Source organism: Orbicella faveolata, unplaced genomic scaffold (genome assembly GCF_042242905.1).
Source record: "Orbicella faveolata isolate gen_17 unplaced genomic scaffold, um_ofav_v1 contig_26, whole genome shotgun sequence".
Classification (NCBI taxonomy): Eukaryota; Metazoa; Cnidaria; class Anthozoa; order Scleractinia; family Merulinidae; genus Orbicella; species Orbicella faveolata.
This window is the reverse complement of record NW_028301554.1, coordinates 6,440,001-6,457,848: the sequence shown is the minus strand read 5'-3', so window position 1 is coordinate 6,457,848 and position 17,848 is coordinate 6,440,001. Positions and strand designations below refer to the sequence as shown.

The 17,848-nt window shown below is 40.4% G+C and overlaps 3 protein-coding genes and 1 long non-coding RNA gene across 4 annotated transcripts in view; 1 reads left to right on the top strand and 3 right to left on the bottom strand.

Annotated features, from left to right (window-relative positions):
• Positions 1-358: 358 nt before the first annotated feature.
• On the bottom strand, positions 359-2,669 carry LOC149107847 (uncharacterized). The gene has a single exon (XM_089295959.1). The coding sequence runs from the start codon at positions 2,312-2,314 to the stop codon at positions 962-964; it is 1,353 nt and encodes a 450-aa protein (XP_089152085.1). The 5' UTR covers positions 2,315-2,669; the 3' UTR covers positions 359-961.
• A 2,276-nt stretch (positions 2,670-4,945) lies between these two features.
• LOC149107846 (adenosine receptor A3-like) lies at positions 4,946-5,971 on the bottom strand. The gene has a single exon (XM_089296142.1). The coding sequence runs from the start codon at positions 5,969-5,971 to the stop codon at positions 4,946-4,948; it is 1,026 nt and encodes a 341-aa protein (XP_089152268.1).
• A 6,224-nt stretch (positions 5,972-12,195) lies between these two features.
• On the bottom strand, positions 12,196-13,658 carry LOC149107845 (uncharacterized). The gene has a single exon (XM_089296141.1). The coding sequence runs from the start codon at positions 12,877-12,879 to the stop codon at positions 12,196-12,198; it is 684 nt and encodes a 227-aa protein (XP_089152267.1). The 5' UTR covers positions 12,880-13,658.
• Positions 13,659-16,305: 2,647 nt separating this feature from the next.
• LOC149107842 (uncharacterized) overlaps positions 16,306-17,848 on the top strand; it is a 20,890-nt gene continuing 19,347 nt past the window's right edge. Inside the window, exon 1 of the long non-coding RNA XR_016209155.1 lies at positions 16,306-16,618. This is a non-coding gene — a long non-coding RNA (uncharacterized LOC149107842). The remainder of the gene's footprint in view (positions 16,619-17,848) is intronic.

Genomic DNA, 17,848 nt, shown 5'->3' with positions numbered 1-17,848 from the left:
TTGATTGAGAAATATTAGCGGTCTTTCGCATTAATTCTACGGTTTTCACGAGGTGCCAAATATCGCCGCCGAATCGCTAATGAGCGTGACCCAAATTTTACCCATTTTCAGCGAGTCGTTTTTCAAAAGTGCGGCAGTTCATTTCCACGGAAAAACATTTTTGTGATGGTCTTTTGCACTGTTATCAATATACAGTTTAGTTAAAAATTGGTATCGACAGGCAAAAAATAGTTAGCTGGACTGCAGAATAGAGTTTTTAAGCTCTGACATCGTTATTAACCTATGTAAACATTTCAAACTTGCCAAATCCTTACCGTTATTTAGGCTAAATTTTTCCGCGAAAATTCTATTTTTTATATTTTGGTAAATCATGGATAACAATCGCAGAAAGTAGGTATAAGGGAATATTCTTCGCTAAAAATTTGGCGGGAAATATTTCTGACTAATGATTTTTTTTGGACTTTGCGAGACCAATTACTCCGATTTGCATGTAGATACCAATTTCAACTAAACCGGATATTGATTTCATCGGACAAAGGATTCTATCACACACATCCTTTCCGTACTGTGGCTCGGAAGTCATACTGCGCGACAGTAAGACCAACTCGTTTCCCACCATCTCTTACGGCCACCAAGAGGAAGTTGTTGTGGTAACAGCCTGCTACGTCACTCCTAAGACTCCCTCGGATAATCTGGGGATGATCCTTTTTTTACAACCTCCAGTCTGTTTTCAATGATTGATCGAGCAGACTGCATACCAGTCCTGCTGGCACGAATCAAAGATATGCGCATATGATTTCAGCTCAACCTTCCCAGTGCTAGCATTTTTAGTTATGACCGTTGATATGTGCCAGTTAAGGCCTCGTTTTCCATACCAATCGGACTGCTTCTCACGATATCTAACTTGAAGAAATTTCATGGCCCCGTCCATTATTAGGATAGCTGACGTGTCGTCGGCTGATCATGATCTAAGTGCATCTTGTTTATCCTCTTCCTGGTTTATCGAACGAATAACGTGGGCTTTCCACAGCAAGATGTCTGACTTTGCGCGGTCAAAATCATATAGCAGATCCTCTCGTTGTTCTGAGCTGTAAGGTGTCCAGGATGACCCTTCGAACTCCAGTCTGACATCCTGCAGTACATTCTTCATCCCTTGGCAGTCATCGCAACTGAATGCGTGTTCATGAGAGCAGGGTTGCTGGAAATCGGCTTCGACAGGATCACTGGGCGCAAAATGTCGACAGTGGTCAGCGCAAGTAGAATCATGTGGCTGGCAATGTACGCGGAAGTCAGTCTTGAGATAGCGTTTTGCATCTCTGAGCTTTCTACGAACATCAAGACACCACTGTTTCTCCATTCGTCCTTTCTCAAGAGTTTCAACCAGTGTCTCAAGAGTCTGAAATCCCGCCGCGTCATCAGCTGCGGTATTGCACAAGCCCTGGAGCGACTTACGCCGATATGCGTCTCGAACCTCCAGGATTTTGAACAAAGTTGACCTACTCAGTGGTTCGTGACATTGTTCTTTACAATACTCCAAGTATTGTTCAATCATTGTAGATCTGGTCACTGTCCTCACAACATTAGGCATCTCTATTCTGTCGCCACTTTCGAGGATTAGTATTTTACTACCATAAGAAACGTCTTGATAGAAGTACAGTCTATTTGTAAATTCCACAAAGTGATCGACCTTACTCATGTCGAGACGTACGCGGGGCTTGGTTGTAACTTCAGGGGTTGTACCAGGGCCGCTTAGATTAGCATGAGAGCGGGCTTGCTTTATTTCCCATGTGGATAGTTTTCCGTATGGTTGGTGAATTTTTTGCAGCATGCTCATGGGATATCTATATGCGTAAAGGCTTAGTATCTGTCTCTTTAAATTCTTAGTCTTAGCGTTCTTGTATGCAGTCATAAGTACCACTAGATCACCAGGTGGTAAACCGTCAAACTTTTCTCTTTGTGTAGACTGAGCCATGGACTTGAGGAGCTCCTCGCCACCTCCAGGTGCTATTGCACTAGACACTAGCAAACAGTCTTCACTAGCCTTTTGTACAACATTCAACTGTTCTGCTTTGCTCAAGTTGTTCAAGGGGGTTTTCAGTTGGGAGATAAGAGGCTCACGTCTTGTTTCTTGTGCAGTGAGATTTGCAATCGTGTCCATAGCTGAGTTATACACACCAACGGTATCTGTAACTAAGGGTGTTGGAGGAGACGCGGCATCTGTTCCCGGAGTCCAGCATGGAGTCGAGACGATATTCTGAGGTATTGGAGGCTCACGGAATGGGGTCGAGGTAACAAGGAGGCCGATGGTTTCCATGGCAGCCTGTTTGGCAAGTCTATGAAAATGTAAAAGCAAGTGTATTTGTCAAGTCACGTCACGCTATTAACAAAGGTGACAGTAATAGTGATTTTTCACTCATTCTTTTTCGAAACGGATTGCACTCGATACATACGTTTGATGGGATGTCTTGTCTTCAGGTTCCATGGGGTACAGCCAGTCTGTTTTTTGAGCAACGTCTTCACTGTGTTGCTTCCTGCACGTTGTGCAGATTGCTAGTATAACAAAAATAAATGTTTATAAACTTGCTCATAAGGGTTTGTAAATTACCAAAAACCTGTGGCATGAAGATCACACGATTACATACCACGCCCACCTGCCCCCATCCAAAACGAAAAAACTCGTAAATTCTAACCAACCATCCGGAAGTTGTATTGCTAACCAACCTTCTAAAAAAATGAGCAAGTTTTGTTAATGTTGCTGTTTTGAATTTTGTTTAATATTCATATTCAGAACAAACTATGTTTCATTGCGGTAGGGTGTCCGATAATCTCCCAACTAGGCGCCACAAACACACTCGTGGAATGGCTCATGGGAAAATGAAGTCTGTATTACCGTTAGGGCATTCAAACGTAAACAATATGCAGTGGTTACAAAATAAAATCTTCAAAGCTAAAACGATGAAAGATGAGTCAACGAAGAAAAACTATCCTAGTAATATTTTGTATAAGTGAATCCGTTGTGTTAATAATTTCAAATGTTACCAACGTTTTCACAAAACTTAACCCTTCAATAGGCATTTAAAACCGCCACAAAGATAAACGAAAAGCTAAAAAGAACGAAATTCGATGGTGCATTTTGCAAAAAATTCAAACTTCTAATCGATAGATTTTCTTCATATTTTTAGGTAATAGCATGATCGTGTCAATTGTAATGCCATGCATCTTATCCAAATGTAACTTTGTTTGTTTGGTACTTTATTAGCGAATACTGAACTACTGCTTGTACTCTAAATGTGAAAATCAACCACAAAATTCCCTTCACCAGATAATCCAAAAATAATTTAATTCATCTGTTCAATTCACGAGTTTGCTCCCAGAGCGCTTTGATATTACTGAGCGCACACTCGATGCATGACGTGGCTTGTGAATTTGCGTGCGTGGTAAGGATGCGCAGAAACAATTAGCGCGAACGTCCTTAAAGTGCCTATGAAGTTAAATTTTTCCCCACTTGTTTTATCCTAAAATATTTCAGTCTATGTTTCTCTGACTGGTTTTTTTTTTTTGATTTTGGGCTTCGGACAAGCGCGCAATAATTTTTTTCCTGCTTCGAAGTTGGGTAATTCAAATAAAAAATGTTCGACATTGCGCGTGCGGTCAAAATATGCAAATTAGGACCGTTGACGTCATAAGGTGTGTAAAACTTTCCAGCCATCACAGCAACTGAGAGAAACAAGCGAAAGAATGCCGGGAAGTTTTCTGTTATCGGAGGGCCTGTTTTGGTGAGCTATGAAAACACCACTTACACGCAAGGCATTGTCATACATATGTTTCCGAAAGATGGCGTCAAAAGGGCACAAGGTTTCTGATTTTTTCGAAGACATTGGCCCAAATTCTCTTCCTCATCTAATTTTGACCAACCGCAAAATTATTCAGTGGAATAATAAACATCTCATGCCTTATGGCCTTAAATGGGTTGGAAATTTGTTAAATAGTAGTTTACATGTTACGTGGTCCTGAACCAAGTTAAATATTCCTTGTAGTTTAGCTGTGGTTAGAGGCGGTGCTCAAACGGAGTTAAGGTTATTCCTCAGAATTGCACTGCGCATCCCTACTACGCACGATTTTTGCGTCATTAGCGCGCGCTCACGAGCGCGTGCACAAACACAGCATATACAAAATGGTGGCTACTGTTAAACCAAACGATTTTTCATTTAGTTTGAATGCAGGGATCACCCTTTTTGGTCTTTGAACGGTAAGACAATTCTGATGGGTGCATCAGGATAGGATACATTCTCAGTAACTTTCATTTCAATAAAATGTCTGATGGTGTTCTCTAAAAGGGTTTTGGGATAATGCAGGCGAGCAAAAACCATTTTAAGACGTTCACTTTCTTGATGGAAGAACTGCCAATTCGAGGAGAGTTTGAACTCACCGTTTAACATTGTCTTCAGTAGAGAATTTTTATACCTTATGTCAACATGGCTTTGGTATAAACATTCTCTACTGAAGACAATGTTAAACCGTGCGTTCAAAATCTCCTCGAATTGGCAGTTCTTCCATCAAGAAGCTATTTACTTAATTATTTCTTGCATCGTAAATATCCTAGAGTTTTAGTCAGTGTCTCATTAGCATTCTTATAATCGATTGTATATGTTTGGGCGTGTGCAAAAATTTTACTTCATTTTCAACTTGAAAATGACCGTCGAACGGTCGAAACGTCCTTGCTTTTTAACGTTAACTTTTAAGCAAAATTTAAATGCTCTTGAAATAAGCAGCCAACAGGTAAAGTTCGAAAAAAACTTTATTGCGAGTTCTATTTCAATGAAATTACCGTAAGAGACAAAATATGCGTGTAAACAAATTTATGTAGAACGCTTCCCTGATCACGGAACATATGTTTCGCTTTACAATTTAAGAGCGTCTAATCTACAACATCAACTCAGAGTTTCTAAAGTTTGGTATCCAGAACTTCTTGATTAAACTTCAGCTGTACATGTAGGAGACTGTTGTCTGTTCGTAAAGTTCTGAGCTCTGTCTCCGGAGTCTTGTTACTTCTTCTATTAATATTTAGCATGTTTGGCGCCGCTGGTTTTCTTAAACAGCACAAAACCAGGGCTTTTCTAAACTCAAGTATTCTTAATGCGTACACAACTGGATTTGCAAACGAATTGGAGTAATTTATAACGTTCACCAAGGCATAAAATTTCCACGGTATTTGGACATCATACACGAAAATTAAACAGTTGAAAATAACTAAAGGGATCCAGGACAGCAAAGCAAGAATAGACACAAATAGCAAGGTCTTTGTTAAGCGTTTGTTTCTCGAGTCTCTGTTTTCCTGTTGTGAAGCGATATTTCCGTGTCGAAACTTTCTCCAAATGCCGATGTTACTGCCACATATGATGAATGTTATAATCATGACGTATGGCATCCAATAATACATATAATGTTTGAATGAAAACAAGAGAAGTGTTGCAGTGAAGAGGGCGGCGATAAGGAGAGTCAGTGCCCACACACTAAAAATAATAATACGGTATGCTCGCTTTGGCAGTGTTCGGTGCTTAAACGGCCAGTAAATTGCGTAAAATCTCTCACCAGATATGAAAGCTGCAGAAATTAAGGACAAATTCGAGAAAAAGATATCAATGATCGCGAAGAAAATGGACAAAGACATCGACCAACCACCGTTCCAAAGTTGAAAACGTCTCCCAAAACTGTAAATGTAGATAGGTAGCGACAGGATTCCTATCATCAGGTCAGCAAACGCCATATTGATGACTAGAAACAAACTTCTCTTCCGAAGGCTCCTGTCTGCTGCAAACAGAACAATGGTGAGCAAGTTTCCTACAACAATAAACACAAATGTCAAAATAAATGCGGCGCACAATGCAATGCTTTCTGCCTTGGAAGGATCAATTCTTGATGAACCAGTCGTGTTCACTGAGCTATTTGTAGCTGCTTCTGTTCTCATCATATTTCAGTTTCACTGAACGATTGAAACGTCGATTAAACTTTGCCGATAATAACGTATCGTTACTTGATGGGAAAAATAGGAGTTCTCCAAACCGCAATATATGAGAAAGACGAGCGAGTGACAGATCATGACCAAATTTGTAGTTTTTTGACCGTTTTAAGGCCAATCATCGTGGACTTATCTTTCACATGACATGTCTCAGTTGACTTAAAACTGACTTAAAAAAAAGAAAGTTTTGGAATGATTATATCGCCATAATTCGTGACTAAGATGCGTCATCGATCAAGAAGCTTATATCATGTTCCTCAAATTTGACGGGTTGATCAGCACAGAAGCATCTGCTGTGTTTCTTTTTCTCTTGATTTTTAAGCAAAGGTTTCAAATGGTGGTTAGCATGTTTTGCTTCAATTTATTTCCTTAAAACAGTGAATGAGTAAGCTTGTTGTTCATATAGTCCATGGTGGCTTTGCGGAAAAGTTTGTAAAGAACTGACGGTTATCTCAAACGTGTGTAAATAGTTCCCTTTAATAAACCTGCACAATTAATTTCCCCAAGCATTAAGTAGGAAGTTGATTGTAAAAGATAGTTTGAGAAGGTTAATTTTGACAGAAAGCAAGGTGTAAGTGCTGTATCGTGACGAGGAAACAGCTCATGTGCAAAACCGTGGGCGTTTACCTAACAACGTTTGACGGCACCAAGTGGCATATTGTCAACTTTTTCCTTGATGTACGCTAATTATTAAGTGGCAGTCCCGCCATAGAGCGGTCCACTCGACTTCGGGACCAAAAATTATTTTCCTTCATCTTTTGTCATTGAAAAGGGCCTGACATATGTATATAAAAAAGCAATTTATTATTTTCCAATTCCTTATTTTTGCTTTGCTACGAGCCAAAATTGAATTTGGGCCGAACTGAGGTTGCCCACCGTGATCAGAAAGGTAAAATTCACCGGTTTTGTGAAGCGTGCTACGTCGCCTAAAATGCAGCTCACGGAATTTCGTTTTCACACGAATTTTAAGGTACATTCATTACTTTGACTGACGAAATATGGAAACTTTTCGAAAAATTCTAAGCTTACCAGCGAGGCTGAAAGACACCCTACTCCGAGGCCCTTGATCACCTACTAAAATTTAGCCAAATTTGACGGGGAAAATCTCAAAAGTTGGGTCTAAATGAAGCCTAAAAAGCACATCACAGTAAATTTCATATCTTAATAAACCGTTCTATAAGTTCAAACTGATGGGTATCTCCTTGGATTGCACGCGAGAACAGATTAAAATCTGCCACAGTCAGTGTGTTTACATAGCCATCGCTCGTGTCAAAGCTCATTTGTATAACCCTAGCGCCCGGTGAAAATACACCTTCTTCCGTTTAGGTTCGTTTGTTGACCTTCTGAGTAGTGTCAAAAAGCTTCCTTTAATACTTGTGTACACTCTAGATCCAGTTTTGAGGTGAAGGTTGCGTTAAAGTTGATCAATTCTCAAGACTCGCGAGACTCCAAAAGTAAATAATGGTACCGGTCTGCAGAAATTAACCGTAGCCGTCGTCCTGACCCTTCAATAAATTCTGCCGCAGAGGTAGCACTAAGAGAAGAAGAAAATCGTAAGTTTTCATTTACCGTTTAATGGCAACTGAATCCTGTACTACTGCTAAGACTACTGGGAGCTTGAGGGCTATGTGCCCGAATTTGAAAAACAACAACAACGAACACTTGCCGGTTGCATCGCTGGGAAATGAACCTGAACGAACACGACACGCTTGAATGGAACGATGTTTTGCGATGAATGATGGGCTTTACTTCTGTTTTATGCTTGATGCTTGTCTTTTAGTATCTTGCACAGCGCATAAAATAAACTTCGGGATCCGTTTATCGGGTCGTTTATACAACGAAAGCTTCACCGGCTTCGTCAAAATGTCACACAAGTTGCAACGTGACCAATTACTCAGGTATCTGTATGTGAGGCCCCAAAGGGTAGGGTTTTTCAGCCGTTTGGGTCATAAATAGGGTATCGATTTTGGCCATTTTGGTTGTAAATTGGGTATGGTTTTAGCACTCTAGTCTTGAATTGGGTATGTTTCTTACCAGAAGCTACTTTTTCACCATTATCAATATAGGACCTTCAACAAAAGCCCTTCATAACGTATGTTTAGGGCAACTAATTTACTCTGTCAGCAAATCCCCTACCCCGCGCGCGCCGATCATTAGATTGGGCAAGATTTTCTCATTTCAATATTGATAATGAAAAAGCCACCCATTAATTTTTGGGATTAGTGTTATCTTTTCAGTATGACCGAACGACGACAATCATGGCACCTTTTCAATTTTTATCTACCTTTCCTCGGAAGATAGAAGGAGTTGCTGATACATGAGGGCCGAGGAAGCAGACATGGACCTAAAATTCACTTTTCCTTTCCCGTTATCAACCGTCCGTTTTTCATAGAAAACACAATGGAAGAAAATCAAAAGATGGGACCAAGAAACCTTCCAAAAAAACGTCCATATCGAAGCGCATGCAGATGTTGAGAGGCCGATTTCTCAGTTTGTGTTTATAGGACTACTGCCCTTCCCATTTTTTCTGACGACACCAGAATAATTGGTCATAAAAGTAGTTTGTCTTTGATTTCTCCGCCAGAGATGGCTATGTAAACACACTGACTGTGGCAGATTTTAATCTGTTCTCGCGTGCAATCCAAGGAGATACCCATCAGTTTGAACTTATAGAACGGTTTATTAAGATATGAAATTTACTGTGATGTGCTTTTTAGGTTTCATTTAGACCCAACTTTTGAGATTTTCCCCGTCAAATTTGGCTAAATTTTAGTAGGTGATCAAGGGCCTCGGAGTAGGGTGTCTTTCAGCCTTGCTGGTAAGCTTAGAATTTTTCGAAAAGTTTCCATATTTCGTCAGTCAGAGTAATGAATGTACCTTAAAATTCGTGTGAAAACGAAATTCCGTGAGCTGCATTTTAGGCGACGTAGCACGCTTCACAAAACCGGTGAATTTTACCTTTCTGATCACGGTGGGCAACCTCAGTTCGGCCCAAATTCAATTTTGGCTCGTAGCAAAGCAAAAATAAGGAATTGGAAAATAATAAATTGCTTTTTTATATATATGTGTCAAACCCTTTTCACTGACAAAAAATGAGGGAAAATAATTTTTGGTCCCGAAGTCGAGTGGACCGCTTTTAGCGGGACTGCCACTTAAAGCTTAACCAATCAAAAGTTTACAGCTCTTATGAACTGTTCTTGTTAGACTGAATTTGAATTTCTTCAAATGGTTGGGAACTATTTGCTTAAAAAACCCACTGAAATAAGTTTTTGCAAAAAAATGCAATGGAAGTCATCAATCAAAATAGCCTTCATTTCTGAGGACTGAATTATCCTGACTTTCGTGTTCTTTTGCAAGAATTGAAAATTCCTTATGAGCTTGGTACGCAACGGAATATTAAAGGAATGAGTGCTCGGCTAGGGTGAAAAACGATAGTATATTTGTTAAATTTACATGGAAACGTCACAGAACTGTATTTTGAGACAGTTACTTAAGAGGCTGTCCGCCTAAGAATCGACCACTTAATTCGGATCAAAATTTCGATTTCCTTCAAAATTTCTCCACGAAACAAGGTTTATATAAGGTAAAAGAAACTACATTTCTTTGGTTTTTATTCTTGGTAATAGTCGAGATTTTGAGGAGAATGTGATCGATACCTGAAACCCTCAAATTGGGCCTTTCACGAAGCCGAAATTAGCCTTTCGGATGCTTGCTGCTGAGCGTATATTTAGCGCACGAAAATAAGAAATACACCACCATTAGATACATCATTGTACTTAACACAAATGGTAAAATCAAACTGAGTATGGAAAATTATTAAAATTGTAATCGCTTAAACAAGACAGTGTCAACGCCATTTTCAAAAAGCGGGCCAGGTGGCGTAGCGAAAAGCGAAATTTCTCATAATTCTGACTTATTCGGAGAACCTCTTGTATTTTTCTGAAAACTGTTAAGACAGATCTCTGAAACCATGGAATAAAATTTATTGGCATTCTTCCGGTTGAAGAGGCACGATCGTAATAAAATGACACAAATTCGCCATTTGGCGATCCACAGCATTGTGAAGCCACCTGAGCAAAGGATTGATCTTAGCTTATATTTTCTGATTGTTGTAGCTCAAATATCAGTTTAAATTGATAGATGTCGCATTAGTAATGAGCTGATAACACAATAATAGCATTCGATATAAAACTTACCCTATAAAAGTCTTAAAATTATCCATTGAACGTGAAATCGATGTGTTTGAATAGCCGCAGGAACTCACGACTCGTACTGACTTTGCCGCCTGAAAACCCGCCGTAAAAGGAAACCAAAATCCCGAGACTTTCCTTGATTATACAGTAATCAATTCTTTGATATTTTGCCCAAGTGCAAACTTCTGTTGCTGAAGAGAAGTCAATCATTTCATCGAGCTTGGACTCATCAATCACGGTAAAATCGGTGAAATATTATTTTGTTTTGACTTGTAACACCGCTGACCGATATTGCAGTCATAACATCAGCAGTGAAAGGCGGATGGGGGTAAAGAGGGTCACACATATATTTTTATTTTTCCTATTGTTATTTTTTCATCAGGCTAGTTTCGGTCCAGAAACAATAAACTTTTAGCAGTCTCTGCCGCCTGATAGACATCGTGTGCATTTCTTAAGCTGCTTATATAGAGACTAACACAACGAAGTAATCAACAGTGGCTTCTCACATAAGCTCCGCGTACTGAAATGCACATCTGCATGTTTACTATAATAAGCTACCACCAGAAGCGTAGGCATCTGGTACAGCCTATAATTACATCGTCAATATGACAGAATTACAAGGTATCAAGACGTTATTCAGGCCCTTCAAAAAACGGACATTTCTGCACAAAAGCAGCCAAGTGTTCCACCAAATCGTTTTTTCTATCCTTTGATTTAAATGAAATATCAAAGTTTTTCAGGATGGCTTTCAACATGACAACATTAAACTTTGACAGTTTGCTGCCCTTGCAGTACTCACAAAGGTCGTAAACATCGTAGCAAATTAGATGGCGAAGACCAATCTTTTCAATAATGTTGTTTATAAGTAGTTGCCTACTGTTTTCTTCTTGCTCTCCAAGTACGTCCTCAAGTTCCGCCCCGTCATCCATATCATCCGTTTGTTGTCCTTTCCTCTTTGCAGAAACCAGCCGGGAGAAGTAGCTTTTAATCCGATATTTTGTAAGCCACTCCTCTCTGGGAAAGCGACGATTATTCTCTTCATCTCGCGCGTTTTTCATGTCTGCTGAAACTTGATTGAGATCTGCCTTCAAGCCTGTTTTTTCACCAAGTTCAAACTTTGCATTCAAATATGCCTTAACCTTTGGACTAAAACGCGTTGAAACACGAGGCTTTGAAAGAGCCCATCCTTGGCTCAGATCTGAAGGCGGCGTTTTTCCCGTTTCTTCTGAAATGCGAATGCCACTGCCGCTTGTGCTGCTTGCACTGGATCAACTGTGGAAAAACGCTTGGCCCATTCTCTCCTCATGCGGTCGTAAAAGCTTTCGGACGTGGGCGTATTTCCGGGATTTCCGATTTCAGCATGCATTTCAAGCTCACAGAAGCTCTTGAAAGCCTTTTGGCAACTAGGTTCTGGACATTCAAACAGGTGGCTTCTTCAGTTGGTTCTTCTGTGTCATTAATCTCTGGGGTGCTGACATGCAGGTGGCGTGCATTTCTCATGGTAAAAAAGTCTCCATTCTCTTGAACAATAAGCCCGTTTGCCTCTTGCTGTTCTACAACTACGTCATCAAGAGGAATTAGTTTTCCCGGTCCTATGTCATATGCCCTCCAAACGCGAAGGCCTTTGTCATCGTACGTGAAGTTATGGAGCTTGCTAAAGGCATCAATTTTGTTTACCTTGAGATTGTTCTTTTTCTCGTCAATGACACACACGGATGCGCTTACCCCTCGGGCTGGCCTCTCAAGAGGAGCAGTGCGCATGTGTGCCGCGCAGTTGATGTCATGTCCTTCGTCACAATAGCAACGAATTGAACTCTTCATGGGGCGCAAAATTCTCTCACACAAATCCTTACCATAGGCAGGCTCGGAGTAGTCACAACGTTTCACCTGAACGCCTAACCTCAGCCCGACGTCTTTCAAAGATGCAATGAGGACATTGTTATGATAGCATCCCGCCTCATCCGATCGAAGATAAGCTGTTAATTATGATGCCAAGATATTCTTTAGAAGATTCTCAAAAATAGAGCAGACAGCAAACCAGTCCTGCTGGTAGTAATCAGACAGGTGGGCGTATGTGTGGACTTCCACGTCACTGGATGCGTCTTGTTTAAAAATGACGGTCGAGACGTGCCAGCTGATACCTCTTTTAGCGAACCAGTCTGACTGCTTCTCCCTGTACTTCATTTGCAAGAGATTCATCGCCCAGTCCATCACCACCAAGGCAGAGCTATCGTTAAGATTTCTCATGACGTCTTGCTTTGCCTTGTCTTGATTCACCGATCGCAAAATATGGGCTTTCCACTGAAAAATATCAGTTCTGGCCTGTTCAAAGTCATACAAGAGATCCTCTTGATATTCTTTGCTGTACATAGAGGCAGATGATTCAAGAATCTGTTGCTTTATATCGTTCATGACATCTTTAAGGTCCTCACACATGTAACATCTCAAATGATGCCCATGATCACATTCCTCTTGAAAATCCTTCTCAACTGGGTCACTTAAAGCAAATTTTCGGCAGTGATCTTTGCAAGGTGAGCTGTCCTCGGTGCAGTGGACTCGGTAATCAGTCTTTAGATATCGTTTTTCCTCTTGCAACCTTCGTTGTGCACGTATGCACCACTCCCTGTCACTCCCTTTTTCTTTGAGATCGTCTACAATTCTCTCCATTGTTTGAAAACCCGTAGCACCATCGGCAGCGATGTTATCTAATCCCTGAAGTGACCTAGAATGACAAAAAAGCTATAGATTTTAAATGAGTTACGAACCTATACAAGGGATGATTGATTTGCAGGGGCCAAACTCGGGGTAGTTACCTTCAGATATCGTATCCACGTTTAGTCGTGTAACAGTCTATTGGGTATACCTCTAAATAATATACAGTTGTAAAGTATTCCGATACCTACCGATTCGTCAAGAGTAATGCAGCTGCTGTTAAAAATGTCGATGTGACCAGACTCAAAATATTAAAAGTGTGTATCAGGGGCTGGTGGCCTGTGTATGTCGGTATTCCCCCCTCCCCCAATCCCACGAGCTTTTTTGTCCTTCAATCCTAAGTGAGTTGGGACAACCCGGGCAGCAGAAAAAGTGTCCGCAACTGGACCTGGCCGCTTACGACAATGATCCCCGTAAGCGCCCACTAGCAGAATAAGAGATAGGTGGCGGCTACTTACCGGAGCTTAGATCACTCACACTAAACATGTTAACGCGGAAACAAGAACCACGACCTCATTCACAACAGACAAATATGAGACTGTATTGACATGTACTGTAAAAGCTTTGAAGTTCACTCATTAAAAATGAGTTTGTGGCTAATGGGGCGTTTTCTTTAGGTGCATTTGTCCGGCGCTCAGAAACCAACAAAAAAAATCTAAATCATACCCCGCGTCTACTTACGTGAATGGCCCCTTGTGGGAATGTGTAAATGCGGAGTTTGTATTGGTGTTCAAACGGGGTTTTGGGAAAGTGTCTGCAAGTAGCGCTGTCCACTTACGGTGTCCGTTAAGAGAGCTTTGACTGTAGACCATGTTTTCTGAATTACACTGTTTGAAGCTGAAGAAACATATCGCAATGACACTTTTGAAACAGTAAATACATTAACATGCAAATAACTATCTCACTTGCGTTGGGATGCCTCAATAAGTATCTAAAATTTTAAACAAAGTTGAGCGACTCGAAGGGTTAAAGCCTTCCTCTTCGCAGAAGCTCTGGCATTGCTTGACCATGGTAGATCGCGTGACTGTCCGGACTACATTTGGCATGGGGATTTTCTCTCCGCTGTCTAGTTTCAGTATTCGGCTACCATAGGCCGCGTCTTGGTAAAAATATGGTCTATTGGCAAACGCAAGAAAATGGTCATCTTTTTCCATATCAAGGTGCGTACGATGCCTTAGCTCCTTTTCTGGTATGGTTCCAGGACCATGCAGTTTCGCATGTTTTCTTGCTCGCTTCACTTGATAACGGGTGAGCTTTTCGTACGGTTCGTGAAGCCTCATTAGTACGGGAATTGGATACCTGAATGCGTAAATACTGAGGATCTGTGTCCTGAGCCCCGAGGTCTTGGCATTTCTGTAGGCTGTCATCAGCGCTTCTAGATCCAAATTAAAGAGGGCTCCATCCCACGCTGAGAGGTGAGGGCTTCGTATAGCTGAGCTCCGCTTTCTGGTGCAACCATGTCGCACACCAAGAGACAATCCTCACTGGCTTTTTCAACACATTGTGACTTGGCCTCCGAGCTGGCACTTTCCCGTGGAACGTCTAACTGAAATGCAAGCGGAGTGTGCTCTGCATTTGATTTCTCAGCCACAAGATGCATTGTAGTGTTGTATGTTGACAAAAGGCTATCTTCATTAACAACACATCCTTGATATCTGGAAACTAAAATAAAGAATGATTAGACTTTTGATTAAAAAGAAAGGAATTGCTGAACGCACCGTCAACTACTTCATGTGTTCTCCCCCTTTTCAGCAATGATTTAACATTTTTGATGGAGATATAAGAGCTATGTTATCGCTATTTTAAATGAAAGGACGCTGGCACCAATGATGGCATTGATTTGTCTGAACAAGGCGAGTAAAAAGTTGATTGTTCTCGCTTATTACAGTAGGAGCGCAAATTGGAAGAGGGAGAGGGTGAAACAAGAGCGTTTATCATAATTAAACATGAAGTCGTTAAGCGGGGCGCTCATTAGAAAGAGAAAGAGAGAGAGAGATAGAGGGCTGGGGGGGGGGGGGGGGGGGAGGAGGAGTGGAGTTAGAGAGCCAGAAAGCAAACCATTACGGACATTACGGTAAAGGTGTGTTATCTGATAAAAGAGTACAGTACATTTAAGTATTACACAGTCACCTGCCGGGCTACAATCGACGTAAGTTTCGTCCAGTGTCTTCGTAGGCGTTGGTACTTTCTTGTACGACGTCGAAGATAAAACATTGCTGATAGTCAGCTTGGCTTGTTGCTTGGCAATCCTGGTAAACAGTTACATTTCTTCATAAATGACAGGGTAAAGACAAATATTTCAACTTTAATAAGTCAAAAAAAAAAAAAACCGGTAAATTACGTTGATTTCGTGTTTATAAAATAACTGAGCTACTACACGCGCTCTCATTTGTCGATAGGTGTGTTTAGATGAGAATATGTAAAGACTGTTGTGACGTTTTAAGATTCGTGCGTATTTTTTAGAATTACTTTATAAAAGCATAGGACACTTTTCTATTTTTACAAAGCTTCATCTAAACACTCGGGGGGTTCGCAGAATTCTCGAAAGTTATGCAAACCCGAGACTACGTCTCGGGTTTGCATAACTGACTCGAATTCTCCAAACCCTCCTCGTGTTTAGACGAGGCTACGTATACACGAAAAAAATTGCTCAATTGCTTAAATATAAGATTTTTTACTATGCTTATATAGTACCTGTTGCAACTTTCACCGATCGGAGGCTCATCTTCAGAAAAACTTTGGAGCCACTTCGCCCTTCTAGTTTTTCCTTGTGACTTTTTGGGCATGTTGTACAGATTGCTAACCAAACACAAAAAAATGAGATTAATAACAATGAACGTACACTAGGACTATATTTTGCCATTCAAATTTCTACAGTGGTACGCTTTCAAGTCTTAATAATTGTTTATTTAAAAAGTAGTATATTTACTTGTGCCTTTTCGCCAAACAAAGTGTAAATCTCCTTCGAGGTCTTCACGTTGATTACAATTCCTTCTTCAATTTTTTTAAACTTCCCGGCGTGTTCTGGGTATTGCCAGGTTCTGGGGGACTGCCAATACCTGCCAAGGTTGTTTCTGTGTTTTGGACACACAGTCATCTCTTTAACCTTGCTCGCACTGAGGTCAAATAGGCCAGCCCGAGCGAGAATTAGGTCGATCTCAGTGACATTCTCGCGTGACAAGTGACATCTGCGAAGGTGATTACTAATTTCCCCCACACATTCGCGGAGAAAAATTATATTTTCTTCGCCTCTGTTTGGCCCGCAATGCTCGTTTAAGATCACAGAAAAAGAGCAAGTTTTCTCTACTGACATAATCTTGCTAGCATAACTGCTTCGCAAGCACTTTGTTTATCGATTATCCATTGATTTGCTCAGTTACGAAGTTTGTTGATACGGTCAGCGGCAGTTCTTGAAGCGAACAAACATGGCGACTGGTATTTCAAACGTAATTACTCGATTTTCTTTTTACTTTTGACGCTACTGGTGCATTTGTTAACCGGAAAAATTGTTGATTCGATTAACTACACTCATTTCACGGAACTAATTTGAAACATTGAATATTTTGAGATGACAGTCACACAAGATTGAGGAATCGAACCCTGCTTCCTGTGCTGGTCGTAACAATGGACTGATAGCCGAAAAAGTGGAAATCATGTCATGATGCCATGAACGTAAAGCGGTGGAAATTTAAAGGTGACATTTTGAATTTTCTTCCTTAGCTGTGATACCAGGTCATCTTCGTTTCTGAATAAGACAAAAAAATTGAAATTTATGTACTTAGCGTAGTGGTCGTGCTATTTGCCTAGATGACCAGTTACTGAATTTAAGACAATTTACTCCGTAGCTATCCTTTCACATACTCCAGTGCCAATTTTATTCCATGGTTTCAAGGGTCTATCTTATTACTTTTCAGAAAAATACAATAGGTTCTCCGAATAAGTCAGAATTATGAGAAATTTCGCTTTTCGCTACGCCACCTGGCCCGCTTCTTGAAAATGGCGTTGACATCGCCTTGTTTAAGCGATTACAATGTTAGTAATTTTCCATACTCAGGTTTGATTTTACCATTTGTGTTAAGTACAATGATGTATCTAATGGTGGTGTAATTCTTATCTTCGAGCGCTAAATATACGCTCGGCAGCAAGCATCCGAAAGAAGGCTAATTTCGGCTTCGTGAAAGGCCCAATTTGAGGGTTCCGGGTATCGATCACATTCTCCTCAAAATCTCGACTATTATCAAGAATAAAAACCAAAGAAATGTATTTTCTTTTACCCTATATAAACCTTGTTTCGTGGAGAAATTTTGAAGGAAATCGAAATTTTGATCCGAATTAAGTGGTCGATTCTTAGGCGGACAGCCTCTTAAATTCTGGGGATATTGTGAATTTTCATCTGCATTTCCGCGGATTTGTAAGTCTCATTTTATTTTAGTTGATTAGCAAATTATTCTTTGAGTTAAAAAGGAAGGCAGAATAGCCTAATCAACAGCCGGGTAGTTCATTGATAATTTAATAGATGTAGTTGCTTGGTTTTTGTGGATACTTACTTTTTATAGTTCATGGAGTTCTTCAGCAGTCCATTAACATTAGGGGTCTTCGACATTTTTCTTTTTCAAATATACATGTGTAAAGTGATTTACATCTCTAGAGAGATTTATAAGTGAAATCAGGAGATATATCCATCAGACCTACTGTAGCTTTTTAATTTTACCGTGTTCGAAAACTGCCATCTGCGACAAGCTAATTATTAATATTTAGTCTCTGGCGGCGCACGAAATTAAAAATATCAATTTGAAAGGGAGATGTTTGCCTTTCGAAATTTACAAAAGAATAAGGAACAGAATCATATTTACTCAATGTCTCGTTTGATATTGAATTTCCAAGAGGTATTTATCTTCTTGGACAACCATACCTTACAGCTTAA

Excerpts from the sequence above, each read along its gene's own strand:
- LOC149107847 (XM_089295959.1), bottom strand. The coding sequence starts at position 2,314 with ATGGAAACCATCGGCCTCCTTGTTACCTCGACCCCATTCCGTGAGCCT.
- LOC149107846 (XM_089296142.1), bottom strand. The coding sequence starts at position 5,971 with ATGATGAGAACAGAAGCAGCTACAAATAGCTCAGTGAACACGACTGGT.
- LOC149107845 (XM_089296141.1), bottom strand. The coding sequence starts at position 12,879 with ATGGAGAGAATTGTAGACGATCTCAAAGAAAAAGGGAGTGACAGGGAG.